Below are 24700 nucleotides of genomic sequence, written 5' to 3'. Positions count from 1 at the left end.
TAATCTCATAGAAAATCAGAAAATAAAACCTGTAAATTAACTGCCAGGATGGTAAATGTGACTACAGAAGTTATACACCTCTACCCCGATATAACACTGTCCTTGGGAGCCAAAAAATCTTACCGCATCATAGGTGAAACCGTGTTATATCGAACTTGCTTTGATCCGCCGGAGCGTGCAGCCCCGCCCCCCTGGAGTGCTGCTTTACCGCGTTATATCCAAATTTGTGTTATATCAGGTCATCTTATATCGGGGTAGGTGTACTTTGTATAGATTTTTAATGCGTGTTTAGGTTTGAGCTCTGTTACTGTGCATGAATAATGGCTTGGTAGAATGTGGGAGTATTTCTAAATGGATTAGGGTGACAAATAACTAAGTACAGCTGCCAAGATGTCTGTAGCTTATTATTTTTATTATTAGTTTAACTATTAAAACAAAATCCTGCTTGTCTTTTAGTGTGTACAGTAGCACAGTTAAGCAGCTTTAATTTAATTAAACCAATTTAGACTCCCACTGGAATGCTGTTAAAACAAAACATCCTGGGAAAACAGAAGTGCTAGCAGTCTTAGAGGGCAACATTCAGCAACCTCAAAGTATAAGAATTGTTTTCTATTAAGACACAAGTGTCGTTAGAAATTAAATTATAGGCTGAATTCTGCATGGACTTATATTCCACATACTCCTCTCTTCTTCATTAATTTCAGCCCTGAATTTGGCCCTAACAGTCTCAGATGAAATAGTATGCACATGTTTAAAACTAAGCACAGCTATCCTACTTATGCTAATAATTAACATCCCTCATTTAAATACTTTTTCCAATACATCAGAATGCCAACCTGGAAATTTTTAATATCTACTGCTTACAGGAAAAGTTTATGGAACATTCATTATAGCCTTTTTAAACACTCCTAGTTAGAAATCATTTGTTGGTTAATTACATAGAGAAGAAAATAGAAACCAATAATCTATATGAACAGGGAATTGTAATTTTCACAACAAAGAATTCTTTGTATAATAGACAAGCTAAAGTTGATTAAACTCACTAATTACACTATATCACACAACATAATCTGTACCCCTAACACAATAAACCTATAAATACCACATATAAATGTTGCTATACACAGTATGTATTATTTTTGTTCTTTTCAGAGTCTTTCAGTTAAAATTACCAAATTCCCTCCTGTACCTTGGACATTTATGCAGCTAAGTGCCATATCATGAAGAATCTCATTTTACATTATACTTGTATCAACTGCAGCAATGTTTTATCACTAGATGCTGCCCATAGAAATAAAGAGCATGAATTGTTTTCACATTAGCAATTTGTTCTGTAGTACAACTTTTGTATTTGATTCCCTGTGAAAGCATGCACTGACTGCAAAGATATGTTTCAATTCAATATAATATTTTTCATTACACTTTTCACATTTAGGGCTTGTTCTCCCTGGTTTTATGGGGGCTTCTTGAAGAGTAAGGTGCACTTCTTTACATGAAGGGGCCAGGAGCAGTTAGTTAAGTGAATGCTGTAAATTGCTGCAGCATTTTACAGCAGGGGGAGAAGGGATAGCTCAGTGGTTTGAGCATTGGCCTGCTAAACCCAGGGTTGTGAGTTCAATCCTTGAGGGGGCCACTTGGGGATCTGGGGCAAAATCAGTACTTGGTCCTGCTAGTGAAGGCAGGGGGCTGGACTCAATGACCTTTCAAGGTCCCTTCCAGTTATAGGAGAGGGGATATCTCCATTTATTATTATTATTATTCCTCAGTATTTAAGTTGAAAAATCACAGGCTGGGGAGGGGGAATGGAATATTGCTCCCCCAACAGCAGATAGTGTTGTGAAAGCAATGGGACTCATGTGGTCCTGCTGCAGGGCAGATGAGGGATGCTTTGCAGAGTGTCTTTACCACCGTGGACCCCAGCTGGATACATTCCAAGGAAAGAGCAGAGGCTGGGGTAGTGAATCCATGGTAAGGGACAGGACAGACCTGTGGGGGGGGGTGGGATCTTCTCCCCATCCCTAACCTCCATGGAAATTCCTGTAACATAACCTAGGGACACTCAGGCTGTTTGCTGTGAGCAGTATTTGGTACTGAGCTATTAAATTCCTCTGCTTATCGTTTTTAGTGAAGATATATGGTACCATGTAAAGAAAAGAGTTGATTTATAACAAATTACAAAAGTCTTGTATTCTAAAATCTTAATACTGAGGGTCTGATTCTACTCTATCATTCTCATTAGATTAGATCAGATATGAATTCAATTAATTCAACAGGGTTACACTAATGTAAAACCCACATAGTAGGAATCAAAATTAGGCCCTGAATTCTGAGAACCTAGTTTAGTGCCTGATGCTGCAGCTTTTACTCACAAGCAATCCTGTCACGAATCATCACATTGACTTCAGTTGGCTGAATTGCATGATCCAGGATTACTCATGAATATGGGTTGCTAGACCAGATATTTAGCTAAGTAATTCTGAACCCAATACATTCTAAAATGCACAAGAGACGTATTCCAGATCTAATAATTTAACATCATGCCCACTAACTAAGTAGCAGATCACTATCCAAAAACAGAGGCATGCACTTTAATTTTGCTAAGCATCAGCACTGTGCTTGTGTATTCTGAACCAACGGTTATCAGCATTTCTCAGTATATAAATCTTCTCTCAGCAGGGAGTACAGCATGATTAGTAGTGATAACTAAGAACAGAATAAACTCAAATTACATTGGACATGCCTGATTAAAAAAAAAAAAAACTATCAAACGTTTATCTTATGATGCATTCTCATAGGACGTAACTAAAAACTGGAAATGTAATAGAATAGCTGTGCTTGGTATTACAGGAGTTTTCCAACAGTATTTAAAAGATTTTTCTACTGTTGGGAGATGATATCACCACATATGCAATACCGAAATGCAAGGAAATATAAGATGTACAGAAATCAGGCTGTACTCTAAATATAGTAAAGATTGATCGGCTAGGCAGCTATGAGTTTCATGCCTATTTCTGGATTGTGCCTACTTATGAAAGGGTCATTTTTCAATCAAAATATATTGCTCGTCAACACTTTAAGAAAAAAAATTCAGAAGGGAATATTTTGCCCAGGGAATGCCACATGAGGCAGAACATTTCTGAGAGAGCCCCTTGTTAAAATTTTGGCAGTACATCACTGCTGCCATCTCTCCTCTTCCCTGGAGGCTATATTTTTTGTCTATCTGGGTAGCGGGTTGTTAGTGTGCAGCTCCTCAGCCATAAGAGGCAGAGGTGTGTGGGGTAAGATTGGGGTCCCTGCCCCACTTGCCTGCCTACTACTGAGGAAACCTGCTCCCTCCTCTCTTTTAAGTATCTTTGGGGAGGAAGCACAGGATTTGGGGATGTCCTAAATTCCTCCAAATGCCCATCAGATGCAGGAGTCTCCATCACATAGCAGGAGTGTTTTGTCATAGAGTCATAGACTTTAAGGCCAGAAGGAACCAATATGATCATCTAGTCTGACCTCCTGCATGTTGCAAGCCACAGAACCTCATCCACCCTCTCCTATAATAGACCCATAACCATTGACTGAGTTATGAAAGTCCATGTTGCCCACCTTCTGCTGCTAGCACTATGCATGGCCCTGAAGGGGCACTACAGAGTAGCCCCACCTGGCACACCTTCCAAAATGGTCAATAAAAGAAATCGACTTTGGGGAAAGACTCCATTGAAATCTACTGTAGATAATATTGTAATACTTATGGGTCCAATGGAGATATCCTTCTGCGACAGCATGGCAGAGTGCATTATTGTTGGGACAGGGTGTTTGGGAGGGGAGGAGAAGGGCTAACCTTCAAACAAAAGCTTAATTTTCTATTTAGTGACACATACTCAGTTACAAACACTGACACTCACTGTTTGCAAAATGAGGGTGAGGAATGGAGCAATAATTTAAGACTATCCAAATACCAGCAGAAGGTTTAGGTTATTGTCTCCAGGAGGGCAGACATTCAGTGAAATAAATTAAAGTAGATTTGTTACAGTCCACAGTAGTTCAGTTTGTTTTTATTTCCAGGCTCAAAAATGGCTTAACTGGTGGGTCACTGATAAAATCCCAAAAGATCCACATCAAAGTTGTTTACATCTAGACATTTTGTACCCAAAACTGTTGCAATCTGAGAGGCTACCTCCTTCCCCATGACATAACTGCTGTAGCTGAGATCAAGCTAGACCCCCTTTGGTATGAAAGTGAGAGGCCTGCTGGCAGAACATTCACAAGGCGGCCCATTTCCACAGGCATTTTCCCCATCCCAGCCCAAACTTGCCCCGGGCACATCACAAAGCCCATATGTTGGTGTGGGAATTAGAGGAGGCAGGATTTCTGAGACAGTTGGAGGCAGGATTTCTCTTTGGAGGAAAATGTAGGTTGCCTGCTGATTAGCATGATCTCGATGCACTACTGCTCTTCTGAGTTATTGCACAACTTATTTTTATTGTCAAGGGTGATCAGTGCTGGACAAGCTCTCTTTGGTGTGGAGTTTAAATCTAAATGTATTTAGGTTTTTTTTTTTTTACTACAATATATTATTTGACCCCACTATTTCTTCACTATTATGTTTTGCTGTGAAGGGCAGCGGCACATATATTGTATAACTTACCATTGGAATCTGATGCCGCTTGCTCGGTCGTCTGAGACACTAGTGAGACATCCTCTGCTGTTTCTGCCAAGTTATCTCCTTGCAGTCTAAATGAAGAAAAACATGTATGTAAACACTATATAATATAGATTTCTGAATTGTTCTTTCTGAATTGACCTGTGGCTATGAGACTGAGGTAGTTTATTCCTGGCCATATCCAACCACCTAACATTCCAAATATTAAAGGACAAGGTTAGCTAGAAAATAGATATTTATGATTCAAACATGCAAACTTTCATTACCCATAACATTATAGGATTCTGTGATGGGGTCTATCAGGCCTTCTCTGCCCCCTGCTTGTGCTCTCGGTGCCCTGACTCCTCTGTGCAAGGAAAACCTGTTCAGACTGCCTACCAACAAGACTTAGTCCTCCAAAGCCTCAAAGGGCCAGGAGGAGACACTGACAATTGGGAGCTAGCTGGCCAGTTAAGAAGCCTTCTCGGGGGGGAAGTTCTGAGTGAATGTGGGACAGAACAGGAGCTCCTCAGTGCTAACCCAGGGGCAAGGTCAGAGCCTTGCCTTCAAGCACCACCACTAAGTTTTTTGTTCCTTTATTAAAGGCACAGAAAGCCAAATTAAGAATTTATTATTTTGTTACTTGACTGGTTAGAGATTGATGCCAAACTGATGGCACAGCCCACCCGGCTTCAAGCAGGCAGCCAAAACTTGTAGACTAAAGCAGGGAGTGCCTGCAATGCAATGCATGTCCCTAAAGGGAACACTACAGAGTAGCCCCATCTAGCACACATACCCAAATGTTTAATAAAAGAAACCGACAGTGGGGAAAGATTCAACTGAAACTTACCGTACATAATTTTGTAAGACTTATGCTAATATTTATGGGTCCAATGGAGATATCCTCTAGCTGAGGATCTTGCCTTCAAATGTCTTGATATGCTACTAAGTGCTTAATGTGAATTTGTTATTTTTATAACCCATTTAAACCAATTAAAGCATCTCTCTATATGTATTAGAGAGACAAGGTGGGTGAGAGCTTGAAAGTTTCTCTCTACCAACAGAAATTGATCCAGTAAAAGATATTTCCTCACCCACTTTGTTTCTCTAATATCCTGGGACAGACATGGTTACAACACCACTGCATATTTTCAGTTATACTTTTACAGAAGAGAAAATGTGTGTAAAAGCACCTTCTTTTTTCAGTTCCCTATGCTTTCTTCTTCTACAGACTGCAATCAGTGTCTCAGCAGCACTTTTTAGGAATAAATGCCCTTCTTGCTTATGTTTCTAATCAAATGCTTAGATGAGTCCCACTGGCCCTCTTCAGGCTCCTCTGAACCCTGAGTCTTGTTTTCATCCTTGGATAATGATTAGCAGCACTTAATCTCATATAAATGTCAATTACCTATAGTTCATTTTAAATAGTGATGTTTATTAGAACATGGAGAATATTAAAAAACAAATTTAAATTGAATGACTTTAGCAGAGTCTATGAACTACAACATTCTAACTCACTGGAACAATTAACCCATCACTGGATGTTGCTTAGTTAACCCTCTCCTATCCAGGTCAGTAAGTAATTGGCTTCTGCTGCATGGATGCTGCCCTATTAACTCCCTCGTGCCCACTGCCCCTTTCCCGGCTGGCTCCCCCATGCAGGCACTCACTGACACTTCCTGTTCACCGCCTTGGATGATGGGGGGTGAAGTTCTGGCTAGTCCTCTGGTTTAGGTACTGTTGCAGGAGCCAGCCCCATGGCAGCAGCATGGAGGAGCAGAGCTGGTGCCCTGCTACCCATTCAGATTTGGCCCTGCCTCCCCTCCATCATGACAGGGGATGGGGATGGCAGCAAGACCACATTTGAGGGAGTGGCATTGTGATCTGGCGCAAAGGGTCACAACGCCACTCACGCTATCCCCCCTCCACTCCAGCTAGCCATGTGCCTAGGTTGTCTATGCCTTAATCTAACCATGTATGAATCCATCCTGCAGGACTGTACTAAATGGTAATAAGACTCTGGTTACTGACACAGGAGAAGGAACTAAGCATGCTCAAGTGACTCTCCCGTCCTAACTTAGAGGGCAGCTCTTCCAGGGCTGGCAGTCAACTAGGAACAAGTTCAAAGATGCTGAAGAGCACCACTTTTGTGATGGTGCTCAGCCAGGGAGAAGTATGCCTTCCCAACAATAATCAGGGAAAAGATTGATCCGTCAACAAAAGCATCAGCTCTCTTTGCATCAAAAACTGACACTCACCATCCACACACCCTTTAGTCATGCACTCTGATCAGGAGGATCTCCACCCACCAGGGACCAGAAGTGAAAGATGTCCTGGGTCCCCAACTTCACTTAGTTGATTTCTTTTTTTTTAATTAAAAACGGAAAAACAGCCTGTCCATCCCTCTCCTTCCCTGCTGGAATCACATAAGGGTAATCACTATGACCCACATTTTTAAAGCTATTTAGACATTTCTCCACTCAGCATTACAATGCCTAACTGATAGGAATCTGAGAGGATGATGTTTAATAGCATTTAGACACCTAAAGATGCAGATAGGTGTCTAATGTGTTTTTTTTATTATTATTATTTTTCAAAAGCCTAGGTGTCTACCTGCCATTGATTTCAATAGGAGTTGGACACCTAAGCACTTTTGAAAATCCCACAAGCCTTATGTCTCACTTTTGAAAATCTGGCCCTACATCTCACTTTCAGAAGTGACTTAGGTACTTAGGAGCCTACGTTCCAATGACTTTCAATGAGACTTAGGCTCCTAAATCAGGTAGGCTGATCAGAGCAAAGATCTGGGCCCCTAATTCTAGGGCTGTAGTAATTCCTATTTCCTGAGAATTCTGTTAATTCTTTAGGATCTGATACTGCAGAGGCATTGGCGTGCACAGATCCTTGATTTTGAATGCAGTTCCACTGACTCTGATTCCACACAGAACTAGGTATCTTAAGCCCTGATTCTCCTTTGCCCTTCATCTTGCATAGTCTTTTACACCAGTGCAAAGAGGATATAAAATAGTAAATACTTCTGAAAATTCTGGTTATCTGACAGTGTGTCCCTTTAAATTTAATTCAAGTAACAAGACCTTTCTGAAATAGCTGGCTGCCCTCTAGTGTTACATGTTGTTGTCTTTAATGTGGGTCAACACTTGATTCCTAATATCCAATATTTTTCCATATCCACACTATCTGAACAGTGATCTCCTACAGTAGAGGTGATTGCTATAGTTTCATGAAATCATCTGCATTTGGGTCTCCTAGAGAGAAAAATGTAGATACTTTTACTGTATCTAGCCACGCAATACCATTTCTTTGGGCCCAGTTTTTGTCTCTGCTAAAGCATGTGGCGGTGAGGCGGGGGAGGCATTCCTTAAGCATCTTACTCTAATCTTTATCTATCCAGAACCAGATGATACCAACCTGGTGCTACCATCTCCCCTGCCTCTCCTGGAACCCAGCAGAGGAAGGGTTCTGGAAGTTAGCCTGGAGGCAAGAAGGAGTGGGAGTCCCTATTCTCTATGGCTACATCCCCTGGCCAGCCTGGAGATTTCTGTGCAGAAATTACAGTGTTATTGCTATGCCAAACTGCTGTGTTAAGCTTAACTCCTATGGAGCCCCTATGCGGATGCAGCTGAGCAACTGCAGATGGTGTAAACCAGGGCAGGATTTGGCCCAAAGAATTTATTGAGAAGTTGTAAAAAATTCTGAACTGCAGCGTATACAGCAATTTGTATAAGTATACAAGAATTATTACTTCTCAGATTATGTACAGCTAAGGGCCCAGTCCTGCAGTACTTACTCAAGCAAAAGTTCCATGGATTCCAGGATTAAGGTTTGCCTGAATAAGGACTACAAGATCAGGCCTGATAGAGTTACACTAGATACATGAGTACAAACAGGCATGAAGGTGAATCAGTGCAATACAGCCCCCCCCCCCCCCCCTCCGCTGCAAATTTAGAAAATAAGGTGATAAAAAACCAGAAGTTAAAATGTTAGCTACATTCCCTCATTGAAACACTTCTATCAAAATCCCCCATGTCCACATCAGAGGAAGGAAAGACCAATTCAAAACATTAAGTCCAAGGTTGTAATTAGAGCACCTTTTTATCCACCACTTTGAAAAACTTCTTTTCACACTCCTAAAAATAAAATAAATAATCTAAATTTTTCAGTATTTGAAAAATGGCAGTGATTAATGTAAACAACGAGAGAAATGAGTTTCCTTTTAAAATCCAATTACGAAAATATTTCTTTTGACTTCCTATCTTCTGAAAAGGTGATACTTTCTATAAATGTTTCTGACATTTACACAGTGTGTAATATTGCTGAAATGCTGAAAATATATTTGCAGATAGGTGCCCTCTTACCTACAGTGCTAATTATTCTCTCGGCATTGACTAACACACTAAAATTGTACGTGATTACTTCAAGCAAGACTTTTTTTTTTTAATCTTATCATATAAAATTACCCTACAAAGTGAAAAATTAATCACCACAACCATGGAGGTGACACATAACTCCACACTATAGCCCTGATTCAGCAAAGCACTTAAATCAATTAAATTATTTGCATGTTTAAAGTTAAGTGCATGCTTAAATGCTTTGCTGAATAGGAGACTCTGAATTTAGGTTCAAATTCTTTAAGATATAGACTGCAATAGGAGCATTCATGTTATCAAAACAGAGTGCAGTTGGATATTAAACTGACCAGGTGCAATTGCCTGAGATGCAGCCTCTGCTCAAATGTGGACTGCTAAGCTAAAAGAAAAACGGAGTTATTCCTTGAATTATATTGCAAACACTCCTACAGATGAGACTGTTGGGAGTATTCTGCACAGAAATTAGTTTTGGTTAATATAATACAAAATTATTGTTTCTATGAAATCTCACTGGCAATTCCTGTGTGGCAGAAACATCCCAAAATGCATTGTTCTGTGATATCACAACTACCAAAAGTCACATTGCAACTCCTGCGATGATAGACGTCAGAGATGGAAAAGACCTCATAGAATTATTGATTTCATCTCCTTACAAGTACAGGAGCCAGTCCCCTAAGAAGCATCAGATATTAAACTGCTACTTTAGTTCCCTTGTTGCAAACCAAAAGGAAAATAAGATAGACTAATGGGGAATTAATATTTCATCTTAGTGCCATTCGCAAGATGGCAGGATATACTAGGGGGATTTCACAGATATTAAATTATGTTTTGTTTTTCAACTAGTTAATGGCCTAGATAGTGGGGGCATTATGAATATGCACTTGCGATAACTCACTCTTCAATTTAGATTTACGGTTCCCCTTTTCTATTGGATGAGATCCATGCCTCTTTAGCTGAATATAGTGTGCTGGCCCAGCCGAAGGAGGCTGAGATAAGAGAAAACATCTCCTGCTAATGGAACATCCAATCGCCAACAAGAATCAAAACTTCCCTTGTCACTGAGCTACTCTAAAATGGGGGTTTCTAACATCTTCCAATCCAAGGGTCCTCTGAAACTTTTTCAGTGTAAACATCTTACTAGAGAGATTGGCTCATGGATCACCTGGAACCCCCCCCCCCATCCTGTTTGCCAATGCACAAATGACATCCCAGGGAGAGCTTCATCAAGTCTCTCAATATAAAAGTTACAAGAAAACATTTAATGCGTTATGAAATCTGTGTTTTACTGTTATGTAGCAGCTGGAAAGAAAGAGGAAAGCCACCGCCATATGACCAGTCAGCTCCCCATGAACCACCATTCTGACAGCCATCACATGAGTCACCAGTTTGAGAATTGTTCTTACAATCTAATTTCCAGTTCTGACATAGTGTTGGGAATGGTATTCTTTTATACACGGGGTGAACTTTGACTTCTTCCTTTTTTGTCAGACAAATTCAGAAGGCTGTTTGTATTTTGCAGAGGGATTTAGTTTCCTCATTTTTCATATTAGCTTTAAGGCCTGACTTCACAGAGAACCTGATCTGGGATTCTGGAGTCTACACTTCTGAGATGTTTCCTTGACATCGGTTTTTAGAGGGAAGCATCATAGTCTAGTTGACCGAGTATGAGACTGCTATACAGGAATTTTTGAGCATTAATTCTGGTTCTGTCATGCATGCCTAAAGTTAAGTATCTAAATCCATATTTAGGTACCAAAGTACATGGCCTCATTTTCACAGTTGTTCAGCTCCCACGAGTACCTTGCCCAGCTGTAAAATAATGCTTATGTATGTCACAAGGTTGCTGTGAGGACTAATTATGTTTTCAAAGTACAGAACATGTATGAACTATAGTACTCTATAATGAACATAAGAACATCCATATTAGGTCAGACCAAAGTATCATCTAGCCCAGTATCCTGTCTTTCAACAGTGACCAATGCCAGGTGCCCCAGAGGGAATGAACAGAACAGGTAATCATCAAGTGATCCATAGGGTGACCAGATGTCCCGTTTTATAAGGACAGTCCCGATTTTTGGGTCTTTTTCTTATATAGGCTCCTATTAATCCCCCCACCCACCTGTCCTGATTTTTCACACTTGCTGTCTGGTCACCCTAGCGCACCATGGATTTATATAGAGGCAATGATATTTTCTTATTATCTATCCCTTTCTTAATGATTCCCAACATTCTGTTCACTTTTTTGATGGCCACTGCACATTGAGTGGATGTTTTCAGAGAACTATCCACAATGACGCCAAGATCTCAAGATCTAATAATGGTTAAGCATTATTATTATTATTATTATTATATTACTGGTCTATCACACTTCTTCCTATCAGGGAAGTGTTTACAAATTACAGATTCTGAATACAGTCCTTTTTATAATTTGTGTTTTCAAATACCTATATTTTAGTGTAAATTTCATGTCTCAAATCCCTCAAATCTTTGTTATGAATGTTTTCTATGGCTCTGACAGAGGAACTTTGTCATTGTGGGTGAAAGGCAACTGATTACTGTCTAGAAAACTGAAAAGACTTTATCTTTGTACTGTACATAAACTAATTTAATGTTCATTTAGAATATGGTAAGTTATTGTGCAAGCCCATATTTATTACGACAGTTTTAAATCCCTATGAGATCTTTGAATAAAAGACACTACAGAATTCAGTAATAAAAGTTAGATTTTTCAAAAAGACCTATTCTGTAATCTAACCCTTGCCTCTACAAGAGCAGGATTGTTCATTACAGTACAATCTTCCCTTCTTTCAAATCCTTCCTTTACATCTAAAGTTCTTCTGCAGATCTGTTCAATGATCACTCCATGAGACCTATTTTGTTTTAAGTTTGAACAGTCAGCCAGTGTATCATTTGTTTCCAAATTGCAGTCTGCTTTAATTACATTACAAACTTCTTGAATCATATCTTTTCTAAGTGTGGGTACAGCAATGACCACGCTGTCAGCAGCACATGATAACTAATCAATTATCATTTTAATAAATACATGTAGGGCTTCAGCATACCAGGATTAAAGTCCAAGAATGAGATTTTTCAAAGTAGTTTAAGGATTTACACACACCTTCTGATATGCTACTTTGAAAATCTCAGTCTTGATTATAAACAGTAGCCTCCTTTTTTTTGTGTGCTCAGAACTTCTGAGGACAGTTTAGGTAAATTTTGATGTTTAGTGCTTGATACTTGAGTGTGCCCAAAAATATGGTACTTCGAGACAGCTTGTAAAGGAAACACTCACTTCTTGAGCACCTCCTTGCAGATGGGTGAGATACTGTAATCTTTTGCCCATTCCTGGCACGCTGTAGGTTGTCGACCTAACCACCTTGGTTGTCAGAGGCCATGGCCCTCCAGCTGGGTCACACGGTCAAAACGAACCCCTTACGGGGTATTAGAGTCTAAGGGCTGGTCCACACTAACCCCCCACTTCGAACTAAGATATGCAACTTCAGCTACGTGAATAACGTAGCTGAAGTCGAAGTATCTTAGTTCGAACTTACCTTGGGTCCACACGTGGCAGGCAGGCTCCCCCGTCGACTCCGTGTACTCCTCTCGCGGAGCAGGAGTACCGGCGTCGACGGCGAGCACTTCCGGGATCGATCCCAGAAGATCGATTGCTTACCGCTGGACCCGGAGGTAAGTATAAACGTACCCCAATAAATAAAACAGTATTTTCCCTCACTAGGGTCTACAGCCCTGACTCTGTGCTCTTTCAATTCAGCCATTTCTTCGGGCTTTCAAATAAGCCCTGTTCCCTCTCGAGGTTTATGCCACTTTACCTGTGGCCCATGGAAGAACCTGGGGCAGCCCACTACTCCACATAAGAACATAAAAACAGCCATATTGGGTCAAACCAATGGTTCAGCTAGCCCAGTGTCCTGTCTTTCGACAGAAGCCAATGCCAGGGAATGAACAAAACAGACAATCATCAAGTGATCCATCCTTTGTTATCCACTCCCAACATCTCAGAAACAGAGGCTAGGGACACTCAGAATGGTGTTGCATCCCTGCCCATCCTCGCTAATATCTTCCAGGAACTTATCTAGTTCTTTTTTTAACCCTTTTGTAGTTTTGGCTTTCACAACATCCCCTGGTGAAGAGTTCCACGGGTTGACTGTGCATTGTGTGAAGAAGTACTTCCTTTTGTTTGTTTTACACCTGCAGCCTATTAATTCCATTGGATGATCCCTAGTTCCTGTGTTATGTGAAGGACTAAATAACACTTCTGTAATAGGAAGACAGCCTGAGACATAAGCCCTTGTATTAGAGGCCTGGTATGAGGCAGTACTTGCTCACCGAATCTGGCAAGAACAGAGCTAATATTGCAGAAATACATGTTCCTAAGAAGTGCTAGTCACAGAGTACTCATGCAAACACATCCCAATATCAAGTGATACCAGAACATCCCAATATCAAGGATGGTACAAAAACATTCTTCAAGGATAACAGGGAACACACTGACCCCTCCAAAAAGATAAGGTCAGGATGACAGTATGGAATAGAAATGTTTAAATCAAACCAACATGTACAAGGTGATGAGTAATAACTAGCCATGTCAGGGGACAGTAACTACAGTAACTATGTCAGAGGGGCAGTACTAACTTGTTTGTATTGGGGTATAAAGATGTATCTCAGAGGGAGTATCTTTGGCCTAGGGAGGAACGGAAAGTCCCGCCATTAACTGAGCTGGTTCACTGTTATGGGCATACATGTATTAGTGATATCCGATAGAGTCTGCGGGATACTAGTATTGTGCTTTGTCAACAATAAACCTGGCTGGATGCCTTCATCCCTTAATGGATCTTGTGGTCATTGGGTGGTTCGCTCAAGGTCTGCCGTGCCAGTTGTCTGCACAGGACTGGGGCAGCACACAGAGGGCACCCCCTTCCCCCAAATCTAACCACAACTTCCTTATTCACTTTCTCCACACCAGTCAAGATTTTATAGTGCAGCCTAGTGGTTGGGCAGGGGTGTGGCAGGTTGGCTTCCTCCTGGGTATTCCCCTTTCTTACTCCCTCTCTGCACCCTGCAGTGGTCTGTCCTTTCAGTGACTTAGCCCTCTAGTCAGGTCATGTTTTCAAATCCATATATATAAAGAGTCCCATAACATGGAGATCTTTGGGATTAAGCAAGCAATCCAGGTCTTCCCCCTTGAATCAGGGTCTTATGGTCCAGACTCTTGTATTTTTAAGGTGTTCCCCCAAGCAAGTTCCCCACCAAGGGACAGACCTCCATGGTTGTCCTACTTTAGGAGTGGGTAGGGGAGCTTAGACCACTTCATAGAATATCAGGGTTGGAAAGGACCTCAGGAGGTCATCTAGTCCAACCCCCTGCTCAAAACAGGACCACTCCCCAGACAGATTTTTACCCCAGTTCCCTAAATGGCCCCCTCAAGGATTGAATTTACAACCCTGGGTTTAGCAGGCTAATGCTCAAACCACTGAGCTATCCCTCCCTATCACTTCATCCTCTCCACCTTGCTCCAATCCAGGGTCCATTGGTAGGCAGATCAGGTGCTATGTAGCTGCCCTCCGGATCACTTTCTATCAGTCCCCTCTGTTCCCACAGGGTAAAGAAAGAATTAAACACAAAGATAAAGTAACTAAACTTCAGAGAGTCACAGGTCCCTTCTATGTAGGGTTGGTCAGGTCACTAAAGCCACACCTCACGTAGCAAGAGTTCATTCTCAGGAGCTCAGAGTGTTGTCAGCTTACCTCCATTGTCTGCTTGCAAGTGAGCTACTCTGCTCCCCTTTTAAGCTTCTCCTCCAGCCTGTGCATGCCTTGCAGGTGTGGCAGAGTGGAGCTGCCTGGGCCCTTAGCAACTCCGTAACTCCTTCCTGTCTTGTGTGGGGTTTGTACTTGCTGGTACAGGCCAGTAGCAGACTACTTCCCACTTTGAGCAAGGCAGGAGTGGAAAGAGATGGCATGCATAACAGGTGTTTCTTTCTCTGCACTGCTCTTGGGACAGTGCAATGCTACACTACCTCATCTGCAAGGTTTGTGGCAAACCCAAAATCTACCCCTTAGTCTTTGTAGTTTTCCATTTGCTAGTGTCAATGCTGGGGATAGCAGACTGTGTGATGGAACTAGCTACCTTTCTCTTACTGTCACTTTGCCTCAGAACTTGTCACATTTGAAGGAAAAATAGATCAGTATTGTCTGCCAAGTCCAGATGAATTCATTGTTTTTTGCTGTACTCAGCTCCAGAATATTAGCCCCTGCTACGCTGCATTATTCTATTCTTTTGAAGTGTCAGATATAGCCATGCTGTTTTCAAATGTGTCCAGTATCTAATAGGACAGCTGTTTATACAACATCATTTAGACTGCTCTTTGATAATATCTAATGGGTGCTATATCAATATATTAGAAGAATGGATAGATTGATGGAATACCTTAGGTACCATAGAAAGAGTGAAAAAAGAGACTGTGATCCTATAAAGTATCTTCTTAAATTAAACCAAAATCAATACAGCAATATTCCAAGCTCTTCTACATTTTGTCAGAAATGGTGTCACATGTTTGGGTGTGTCATTACTGCTCTATGTGGATGCACAGGCGCTGAAGTTTTATGAGTGTAACAACAAAAAAGGAAAACATTAAAGACATAAAAAGAAGAACAGGAGGACTTGTGGCACCTTAGAGACTAACAAATTTATTAGAGCATAAGCTTTCGTGGATGCATAAGAAGTGGGCTGTAGTCCACGAAAGCTTATGCTCTAATAAATTTGTTAGTCTCTAAGGTGCCACAAGTCCTCCTGTTCTTCTTTTTGCGGATACAGACTAACACGGCTGCTACTCTGAAACTTTTCATTAAAGACATAATACATACCATGATGATATTTCAACAGACATTCAAAGATGTTTAGCTATGAATGAGAAACCTGTGCTTTAGAGTTTCTTTTTCTCCTCTGATTCCTTTCTGTAGGTTTAAACAGTCTAAATTTTCATTTGCCATTTCTCGCTCTCTCTCGCTCTCTCTTGGACATTGCAGTGTTGAATTAGAATTTCCCTGAGGCAGACACACGCATCACTCAAGGGAGGTCATGGGGCAGAGATCATGGAACAAAGGTCTTTAAAGCCCAAGCTTTCTAATTTTAGGTTGAACAAAAGTGTTCAGAACACACATTATTTCCTTATACCTCTCCCTAGCAACCAACCTTACCGCACCACTCACTTTGCTCCAGGCTACTCATTCCTTATACTGACTTGCCTATAATATGCCAAGCTTTGTTTTCTTTGTTTTAAAAACAGTCTGATCTCATTTACATTGGTGAAACCATCTCCAAAATCCTGCTCTCAGTTACTGTGGTGTAAATCCAGAACAACTTCACTGAAATCATCAGTGTAAATGTCAGCAAATTGTGTTGACCCACTCTGTTTATTCTATTAGCTTATATAATGAAGTAAAGTAAAATTCACTTTAGTAAAATATGATGCAGCAGTTATACTGAGTGATATGATATGATTATTTTGGGAGAAACAAAGTTCTAGGTTACGGTCACACTGCCTGCAGAATGGCTTATGCCTGGTCTACATTTAAAAGTTTATCAGACTATGTTGGTCAGGAATGTGAAAAAAATCATGCCACTAACTGACATAGCTATGCCGGCAAAAGCCTGAGCGTAAACACAGTTATAAAAAGTCCTTTTGCTAGTACAGTTTATTTCATTTGGAGAACTGGTATAAGCAATACAGGCAAAGTGTTTTTGTCAGCATAAGCTGCGTCTCCACTAGGGGTGTGTGCTGGTATAGCTATACTGGCAAACCTTTTCCTAGTGCAGGCAAGGCCTTCACATTAACACAGACAAATTGAAGATTAACAAACTATAAGGAAAAGGGTCTTAGAACTATAAGGGCAAAAAATAGATGTACAGAATTGTGAAGTTAATGAGCATTGAGAGCACTTGACACCTCACAAGACTGAGTCACCAGTGGGAAACGCTACAAAATGCTTCATTGTTGCAATAAAAACAGTGCCATATCTTCTATTTTCATTATAAGCCATAATTCAGGAAATAGCTCTATTATAAAACAGATTATAAAGATATTTGGATTAAAGCAATACAGGCCACTTAATACAAATGCAAGATCTTCTAATGTTTAGCTGCAAGACTAGAAAAATAATTGTATAGATGGTTAACAATAGTTTGCTAACAGAATTTTGGAGATTAATATACACACAGTAACATGAGCTTAGCCCCTGGCTACTACTTATGATATTATGATAGGGATTTGTAATTTTTTTAAATAGGTGGTGCAAAATTCTCAAGCAGAAGAGACAGTGCTGTTATTGCTGCTATAGGTTCTTCAAGCAGAACTATTCGGTATGTAGAGTACACACGTTCTGAGCTCGATGCTGATTTTAGGTACACACACACACACACACACACACACACACACACACACTTTAAAGAGGGTTGTTTCACATTGCCTTGCAGCATATACTGTAGTGGTGTAACTGATTCACAGAAATAACCATTAAAAAGTACTCTGTTTGCAATCTGCTCTCTTTTTACAAATTAAGAACATTATTTTTCAGTCAATTTTTCAAAGATCTGTGTGGACAATACGTTTCCATGCTATCAATGTTTTATTCTGAGTCATAAATGTTGGTAAAGCTAGAATATTCAACTTGCTGAGCAAAGTTAAACATGGACACAGTCTGAAAAATAACCTTTTCTGTATGCCATTTGCCTCTTCAAAATGTATGAATGTGGTTCTTTGTGCATTTAAATAAGTACATTCTGCAGCTCTTTCTGAGTAGAACCAAAAGTGGAAATACATTTCCCAGAGTAAGGAATCCATAAAGAGAGTGAATTATCTAATCCTTTTACAAGATGGGGAATTAACCCTTCTAATAGCAATCTTATTTGCTTCTGGCTTCAAACCATTATCTCCGAGGAGAAAAATTGCAATCTTTGTCAGTCTTTTCAGATTTAGCACTCTTTCTTCTCCTGTGATTTTTTTTTTAAGAGCTGCATGAAACTGTTATCCAGTGATTCAGATTCTAGCAAACATACCTCTCCAAGCTTGGGAGCTCTGTGCCATTTGCCAAGGATGGTTTGCATCCAGCAGACACACTGAGGTTGCGGATATTCATCACTAGAGTGCTTTAATACAGCACCAAACTGAAAGAGTCCACTGACACTGGCATGAAGAATTAGCTTGCAAGACACATAACGAGGGCTCGACCTTTTAAATTGGAAATGTGTTTCTGATTTTGGGGAGAAAAGAGGAGTGTCTTTTTTGAATTCTACACCTGAGAGAAAGATGGGGTAAAGGGATGACCACTTTTTTCATTTTAAATAAGTCAACCTGTTAAGTGAGGCAGAGTGGCTAAGAGAAAATATTGTAAGGAAATATTTATTCACATTATTGTATGTTGTAATGTTCCTTGAGAACAGTCAAAGCCAGGAACTAATCTGCAGTCATTAAAGTTACAGTAGAGTTCCCTCAGAGGCGAATTTAGTGCATTAAGTGTCAAATTTCCAAAAATAACCACCTAATAATAACATGTGTGTATGCACAATTAAGTAATTGTCCAGACTACAAGTGCTTCACATACAACCTATTTGCACAAGTGCAACTTTTACAAATGCAACTTAAATATACCTTTTTTGAAGATTCAACACTAACTGCCCCAATTATACAGTGAGAATTTTATACCATTTGTATAACCATATTAGTGCCTCATTTTTTATGATGTTAGATGTTGAACTCAACATGCACACATTCATTTTCTATTTTTAATATATACATATACACATATACACACACACATATACACACACACACACCTCTACCCCTTCAAAAGAAAGGATCCTTGGACTTTTCTCTTACTGATTGATAATTATTTCTGCCCAAAACAACAATTATATCTCGCATGCTCAGCTTCAGATTAAATAATATAGTAAGACAAACTCAATGGGAAAAGTTTAACCTCTGAAAATATTATGTAATACAAGGACATGAACCACCACTCCCCCCATTTGATCCCCTTTCCCTTTTACAGAGATCTAAGCTTCAACTGTAAACAGAGTTTTCTTGACAGCATACAGAATTCCTGATAACACATCATTTCATGGAACTTCTCAGCGCTTTGAAACAGTTGCTGAATTTATCCAGTGGGAAAATCTAGTAATGACTAGGGGGAAAAAAATCTGCCTCCTGAGATTCTGGCTGAACCATTGACATAAATCTCATGTCTTATTGTTTCTTTCCCAGAATATGGGTAGGGTTCTGAAAATAGAGAGACCCAGTCCCTTTTTTTTTTTAAAAAGGGAAGTTCACAGCGAATTCCCCATGAAATTTTTTGAAGCATAGGATTGAAAGTGATTATGGTATCTGGTGCATTTTTCAAGTCACTCTAAAATAATTTGAAAGTACAGATTATACCCTTTGACTTACAGATAGCAAGATATTGAAGGGCAACACCCATGATAGTGAGAAAGTGAGCAATCCTGACAGGAAAAAGTAAAAGAGCAACACTTCAATACTTTAGCAAATTAATCAACTAATTTTTCAGAATTACTTTATGTTTATAATTTGCGATGAGTGCTAGAACCAGTCAAACCTTTGTTGGGCTAATGTTTTTCCTCAGTGTGTTTCTCTTCTTTTGAGGACACTGAATAACCTCTCACACAAGCAAATAATGTAATTGCTAGGACAGCAAATGTGGTACCAAACTGGTGGAGTACTCCAGAGAGGGAAAAGAAAAGATGAAGTGGTTTCTTTAAGCCATATACGATGCCTGTGAAGCCAAAGGAGGCACAACAATATACCCTTGTTTTGGTCATTCATGGCTAGAGGTTGGGAAACTGGAGCAGAACAAAGAACCAGTCCTGAACCACAGCCCAAATTGAACTGAATAGAGCTGATCAACACTTTTTGACTGAAAAATTTTCCTGTCAAAACACAAGGTTTTGCCAAAACCAATTTTTTTATGAGAAAATATTATTTTGGATGAATTTTTTCAACAATGAATTTGGAAACAAAATTAAAATTTTGGTTTATTTCTAATCGAAATTTTCATTTCATTACTTTAAAAAAAATTATTATCAACATTTAAAAATGTGTTCCTTTTTGCGATTGAATGCAATATAATAAATGATGTTTAGGGTTCCCCTCTGTCCTTCCATCCCTAAGTTTCCTTTTTCTATTCTGTAACTTTTCAAAACTTTAGAACTTTTCAGAAATCGGAGGAGTGACAAAACAATAATGGTAAACAAATTTTGCTACTTTGTAACTTTTCCAAAGCTGGAGGAAACTGAAAAATCACAGAATGGCAGAGGTAGAGAGTTTCATTTGTCCTTTTGTCATTCTGTGAAGTTGGAGATGTTTTGAAAAGTTACAAAGGGGTAAAAGGAAAAAGAAAAGAAGTGTGGAAAAATCTAGATATCTTTCATGCTACTGCATTCAGTGGCAAACAAAGGAAAACCAAAATCCTAAATATTGAATTTTCAAACAAAATTTCAGTTTTAAAGAACTTTAAATGATCTCAAAATTCACCCATGTTAAAATAAACTCCAAACAATACAAGACATTTTGAATCCCAATTCTTCATTTAAATTTTTTCCCAGGGGGAGAAAGCAGACTTTTAAAACTAGCTCTAGAACTAAAACTTTAAAATAAAAAGATAACTCTCTCTCTTTAAACAAAAGCACTTTTACTTCTCTGAAATCCATTGTAGCATTTCAGCAAGTTTCACAGTCTCTGCTTAGATGTCTGCTATGTCTAGATCTGTACAAAAGTTCCATTATAATCATAGGACTGGAAGGGACCTCGAGAGGTCATCTCGTCCAATCCCCTGCACTCATGGCATGACCAAGTATTATCTAGACCATCCCTCACAGGTATTTGTCTAACCTGCTCTTAAAAATCTCCAATGATGGAGATTCCACAACCTCCCTAGGCAATTTATTCCAGTGCTTAACCACTCTGACAGTTAGGAAGTTTTTCCTAATGTCCAACCTAAACCTTCCTTGCTGCAATTTAATCTCATTGCTTCTTGTCCTATCCTCAGAGGTTAAGAACAATATTTTTTCCTCCATCCTCCTTGTAACAACCCTTTTATGTATTTGAAAACTGTTATGTCCCCTCTCAGTCTTCTCTTTTCCAGATTAAACAAACCAAATATTTTCAATCTTCCCTCATAGGTCATGTTTTCTAGACCTTTAAATCATTTTTGTTGCTTTTCTCTGGACTTTCTCCAGTTTGGCCACATCTTTCCTGAAATGTGCTGCCCAGAACTGGACACAATACTCCAGTTGAGGCCTAATCAGTGCAGAGTAGAGCGGAAGAATTACTTCTTGTGTCTTACTTACAACACTCCTGCTAATACGTCCCAGAATGACGTTCACTTTTTTTGCCACAGTGTTACACTGTTGACTCATATTTAGCTTATAGTTCACTGTAACCCCCAGACCCCTTTCCACAGTACTCCTTCCTAAGCAGTCATTTCCCATTTTATATGTGTGTAACTTATTGCTCCTTCCTAACTGGAGTACTTTGCATTTGTCCTTATTGAATTTTATCCTATTTACTTCAGACCATTTATCCAGTTTGTCCAGATCATTCTGAATTTTAATCCTATCCTCTGAAGCACTTGCAACCCCTCCCAGCTTGGTCCACAACTATTATAAGTGTACTGTCTATGCCATTATCTAAATCATTGATGAAGACATTGAACAGAACCGGACCCTTGACTGATCCCTGCAGGACCGCACTCATTATACCCTTTCAGCATGACTGCGAACCACTGATAACTACTCTCTGGGAATGGTTTTCCAACCAGTTATGCAGCCACCTTATAGTAGCTCCATCTAGGTTGCATTTCCCTAGTTTGTTTATGATAAGGTCATGTGAGACAATATCAAAAGCTTTACAAAAGTCAAAATATACCACACCTACCGCTTTCCCCCATCCACAAGGTGTGTTATCCTGTCAAAGAAAGCCATCAGGTTGGTTTGACATGATTTGTTCATGCTGACTGTTACTTATCACCTTAACTATCTTCTATATGTTTGCAAATTGATTGCTTAATTATTTGCTCCATTATCTTTCCGGGTACAGAAGTTAAGCTGATTGGTTTGTAATTCCCTGGGTTATCCTTATTTCCCTTTGTATAGATTGGCACAATATTTGCCCTTTTCCAGTCATCTGGAATCTCTCCTATCTTCCATGACTTTTCAAAGATAATGCTATTAACCACTCTGGTTTGGGGATTTTATTATAAGATCCAACCACTTAAATTCTATCAGGTTTACAAAAATTACTATAAGGAAAAATAAGATACTGATTAAATCCAAGGATCAATAATCTGAAAAGATTACAAAAAAGAAGCCTAGAGGATATGTCATCTGAGATGCTCAGCATCCTCCATTCCAAAAGGATAAGCACTAAAAATTATTACATATCAACATAAACCCAATTAGGTAATGGCAAGGCAAGAAAGTACAGACACAACCAAAGGTCTTGATATCATTTGAAGAAGCAAGATTCACAGTTAGTTAACACTCCAAGTAAAAACTCTGATCGCAGTCAGATTACCTCTCCCACAACCAAACTAACTCAATATCAACCACTAAGTCAGAAATAAATTCATTGCTGCTATACCGAAGCCATTTCTCCCCATAGTTTAGGAACATTAACATATATATCCCCCGACACACAATACCAGGGTCAGCATCATGATTATGGGGAGGATTTGCATCATTATTCTTTGCACTACACACTTAATTTAATCAAGTAATTATAGATACAAATGTATATGAGGGGGCTATCTTTAGGTCTCTAACACTCTTGCTGCAGAAGTGGAGTCAAGCTGATTGTTCCTCTAAACTGTTGTAAGCAGTTTACTTTTTCAAGGCTATCTTTACAAGGAAATGGCTAGAAATTTACTTTTATAAAAGAAAACAAAGATGCAGTCCCTTTACAGATTTACATAAAAGGTTGCACATTAGATAAAACACATTTAAATTTGTATATGGATAAATTAGCCTTTCAATTGCTTGAAGAAAGTTACCACTGCAGGGAATGAATCTAGCAGACAAACGGGAATCATACTGATGCAGAATGAAGGTGGGTTTAGGGAAGAAATTCTGATATTTCTCTAATAGACTCTACCTACTTTTATCACATGATCTTATCACAGCTTTTATAAAGAGAGGAAAATGCAGATCAGGGCTTAGTGGGACTGCTGTTTTTGCTCTCCCCAATTTCTAGTAATGTAAGAAACACCATATCAAGGATCTTAGCTACGGGGGGGGGGGGGGGGGAGGAATACAATAACTAAAATTGTAAAAGCGCCAGCGTTGGGAAGAAGACACTTCACATCCCCAGTGGCCAGGCACTCCTCTACTTAACTCCATGGTCTCTTTATCATCTCAGCCTGACACATATGGTCACACACTATTAAGTATACTTAGTCCAAAATAAGGGAGAAAAGATTCTTATATGGTTAAGAGCCAGTCAACCCCAGAAGAGTTTTCAAAGGGGCATTCTTTGAAATGCTTCCGATTAGCTGCCATCCCCAAAACAAAGCTCAGCCAGGGAGAGAAGGGCCTTTGGCTGAATAATCCATCCCACACTCACTCCTAAACAGCATACGGGAGACAGGGAAGCACGGAGATGGAAAAGGGATAGAAAGGAACCCCATCCCTTTGATCATGGAACTCCCCCGTGACAATGATGTCATTGGCTCCATCATCTGCAGACAGGAATTCAAAGGAGAAGAGCCTTATCCAACCTATGCAAAAATCTGGTTTGGGAGAGCACTCAAGGCCCAATGAACAGTCATCTCCCCTGTGAGGGACCTGCCCAACTCCAACAGAGCAAATGGCACCACAGAGAGGCAAATGCCCATCCTATCAGCCTCTCTTTCTAGAAACATAATGATCAGAGCAGGCCAGCCACTACCACATAAATGATAAGAAAGAGGGCTAGCCAACTGCATGCTGAAGTGAAGGCTGAAGGAGTATTGTCGGCCATCTCATCTTTCCCCCAAAAGACAGCAACAAGTAAGGGTGGGAAGTCCTAGATGGGTCCAACTCCATTTAGCCTCCTTTCTTTTGTTTCTATCTCTATTCCTCCTAATGTAGATAAATGTTTTGGCTAATTTCTCTGTTGCCTGGTAACAGAGTACTATTTGTGTACAGTACATAAAGTAGCATGGCATCAATCTCTTTTCTGATTAGTCATCTCCTTTTCTGCTTGTAAACTGTTGTCTATATAGCTCATTATCAAATTTTCCAATAGGTGGTTTCTCAATGACCCCAAGTCCCACTAGTGTCTTTTTGTGATATTATAATACTGCTGCATACAGATTCTCTCTCCATAACATTCTTAAATGCTCAAGTAAGATTAACAGTACAGTATTTTATTTCCCAAACAATTCACTATTTTTATTGGTCAGCCAAGGAGAGAACTGTGTGCTCTTCGTCCAGCTGGTCTCAGATCAAAATATGGAGCAAATTTATTGTCTGAAATACACATTTGTATGCAACCAGTGCTCTCTTCTGACATTCTTGTTCAGAATCCCTCAAACTTGTGGCTGGGTATGTTTTCTATAATCCCATTTCTTTTTTAATCACATGCAACCCCTTTTTGTGTGCTACTGATGTTAAGAAG

At 39.7% G+C, this 24700-nt stretch overlaps 1 protein-coding gene across 6 annotated transcripts in view; it reads right to left on the bottom strand.

Moving 5' to 3' along the window:
* The window catches only part of C2H8orf34 (chromosome 2 C8orf34 homolog), a 235204-nt gene that overhangs the window by 45126 nt on the left and 165378 nt on the right, over nt 1-24700 (bottom strand). For all 6 annotated transcript variants that reach the window (XM_065585726.1, XM_065585723.1, XM_065585727.1 and 3 more), the window contains exon 9: nt 4637-4722. In XM_065585726.1, coding sequence (XP_065441798.1) covers nt 4637-4722 — 86 coding nt within the window. The remainder of the gene's footprint in view (nt 1-4636; nt 4723-24700) is intronic.

The sequence above is a fragment of the Chrysemys picta genome, chromosome 2 (assembly GCF_011386835.1).
Source record: "Chrysemys picta bellii isolate R12L10 chromosome 2, ASM1138683v2, whole genome shotgun sequence".
Taxonomy (NCBI): Eukaryota; Metazoa; Chordata; order Testudines; family Emydidae; genus Chrysemys; species Chrysemys picta.
This window is presented reverse-complemented; position numbering and strand designations above follow the sequence as displayed.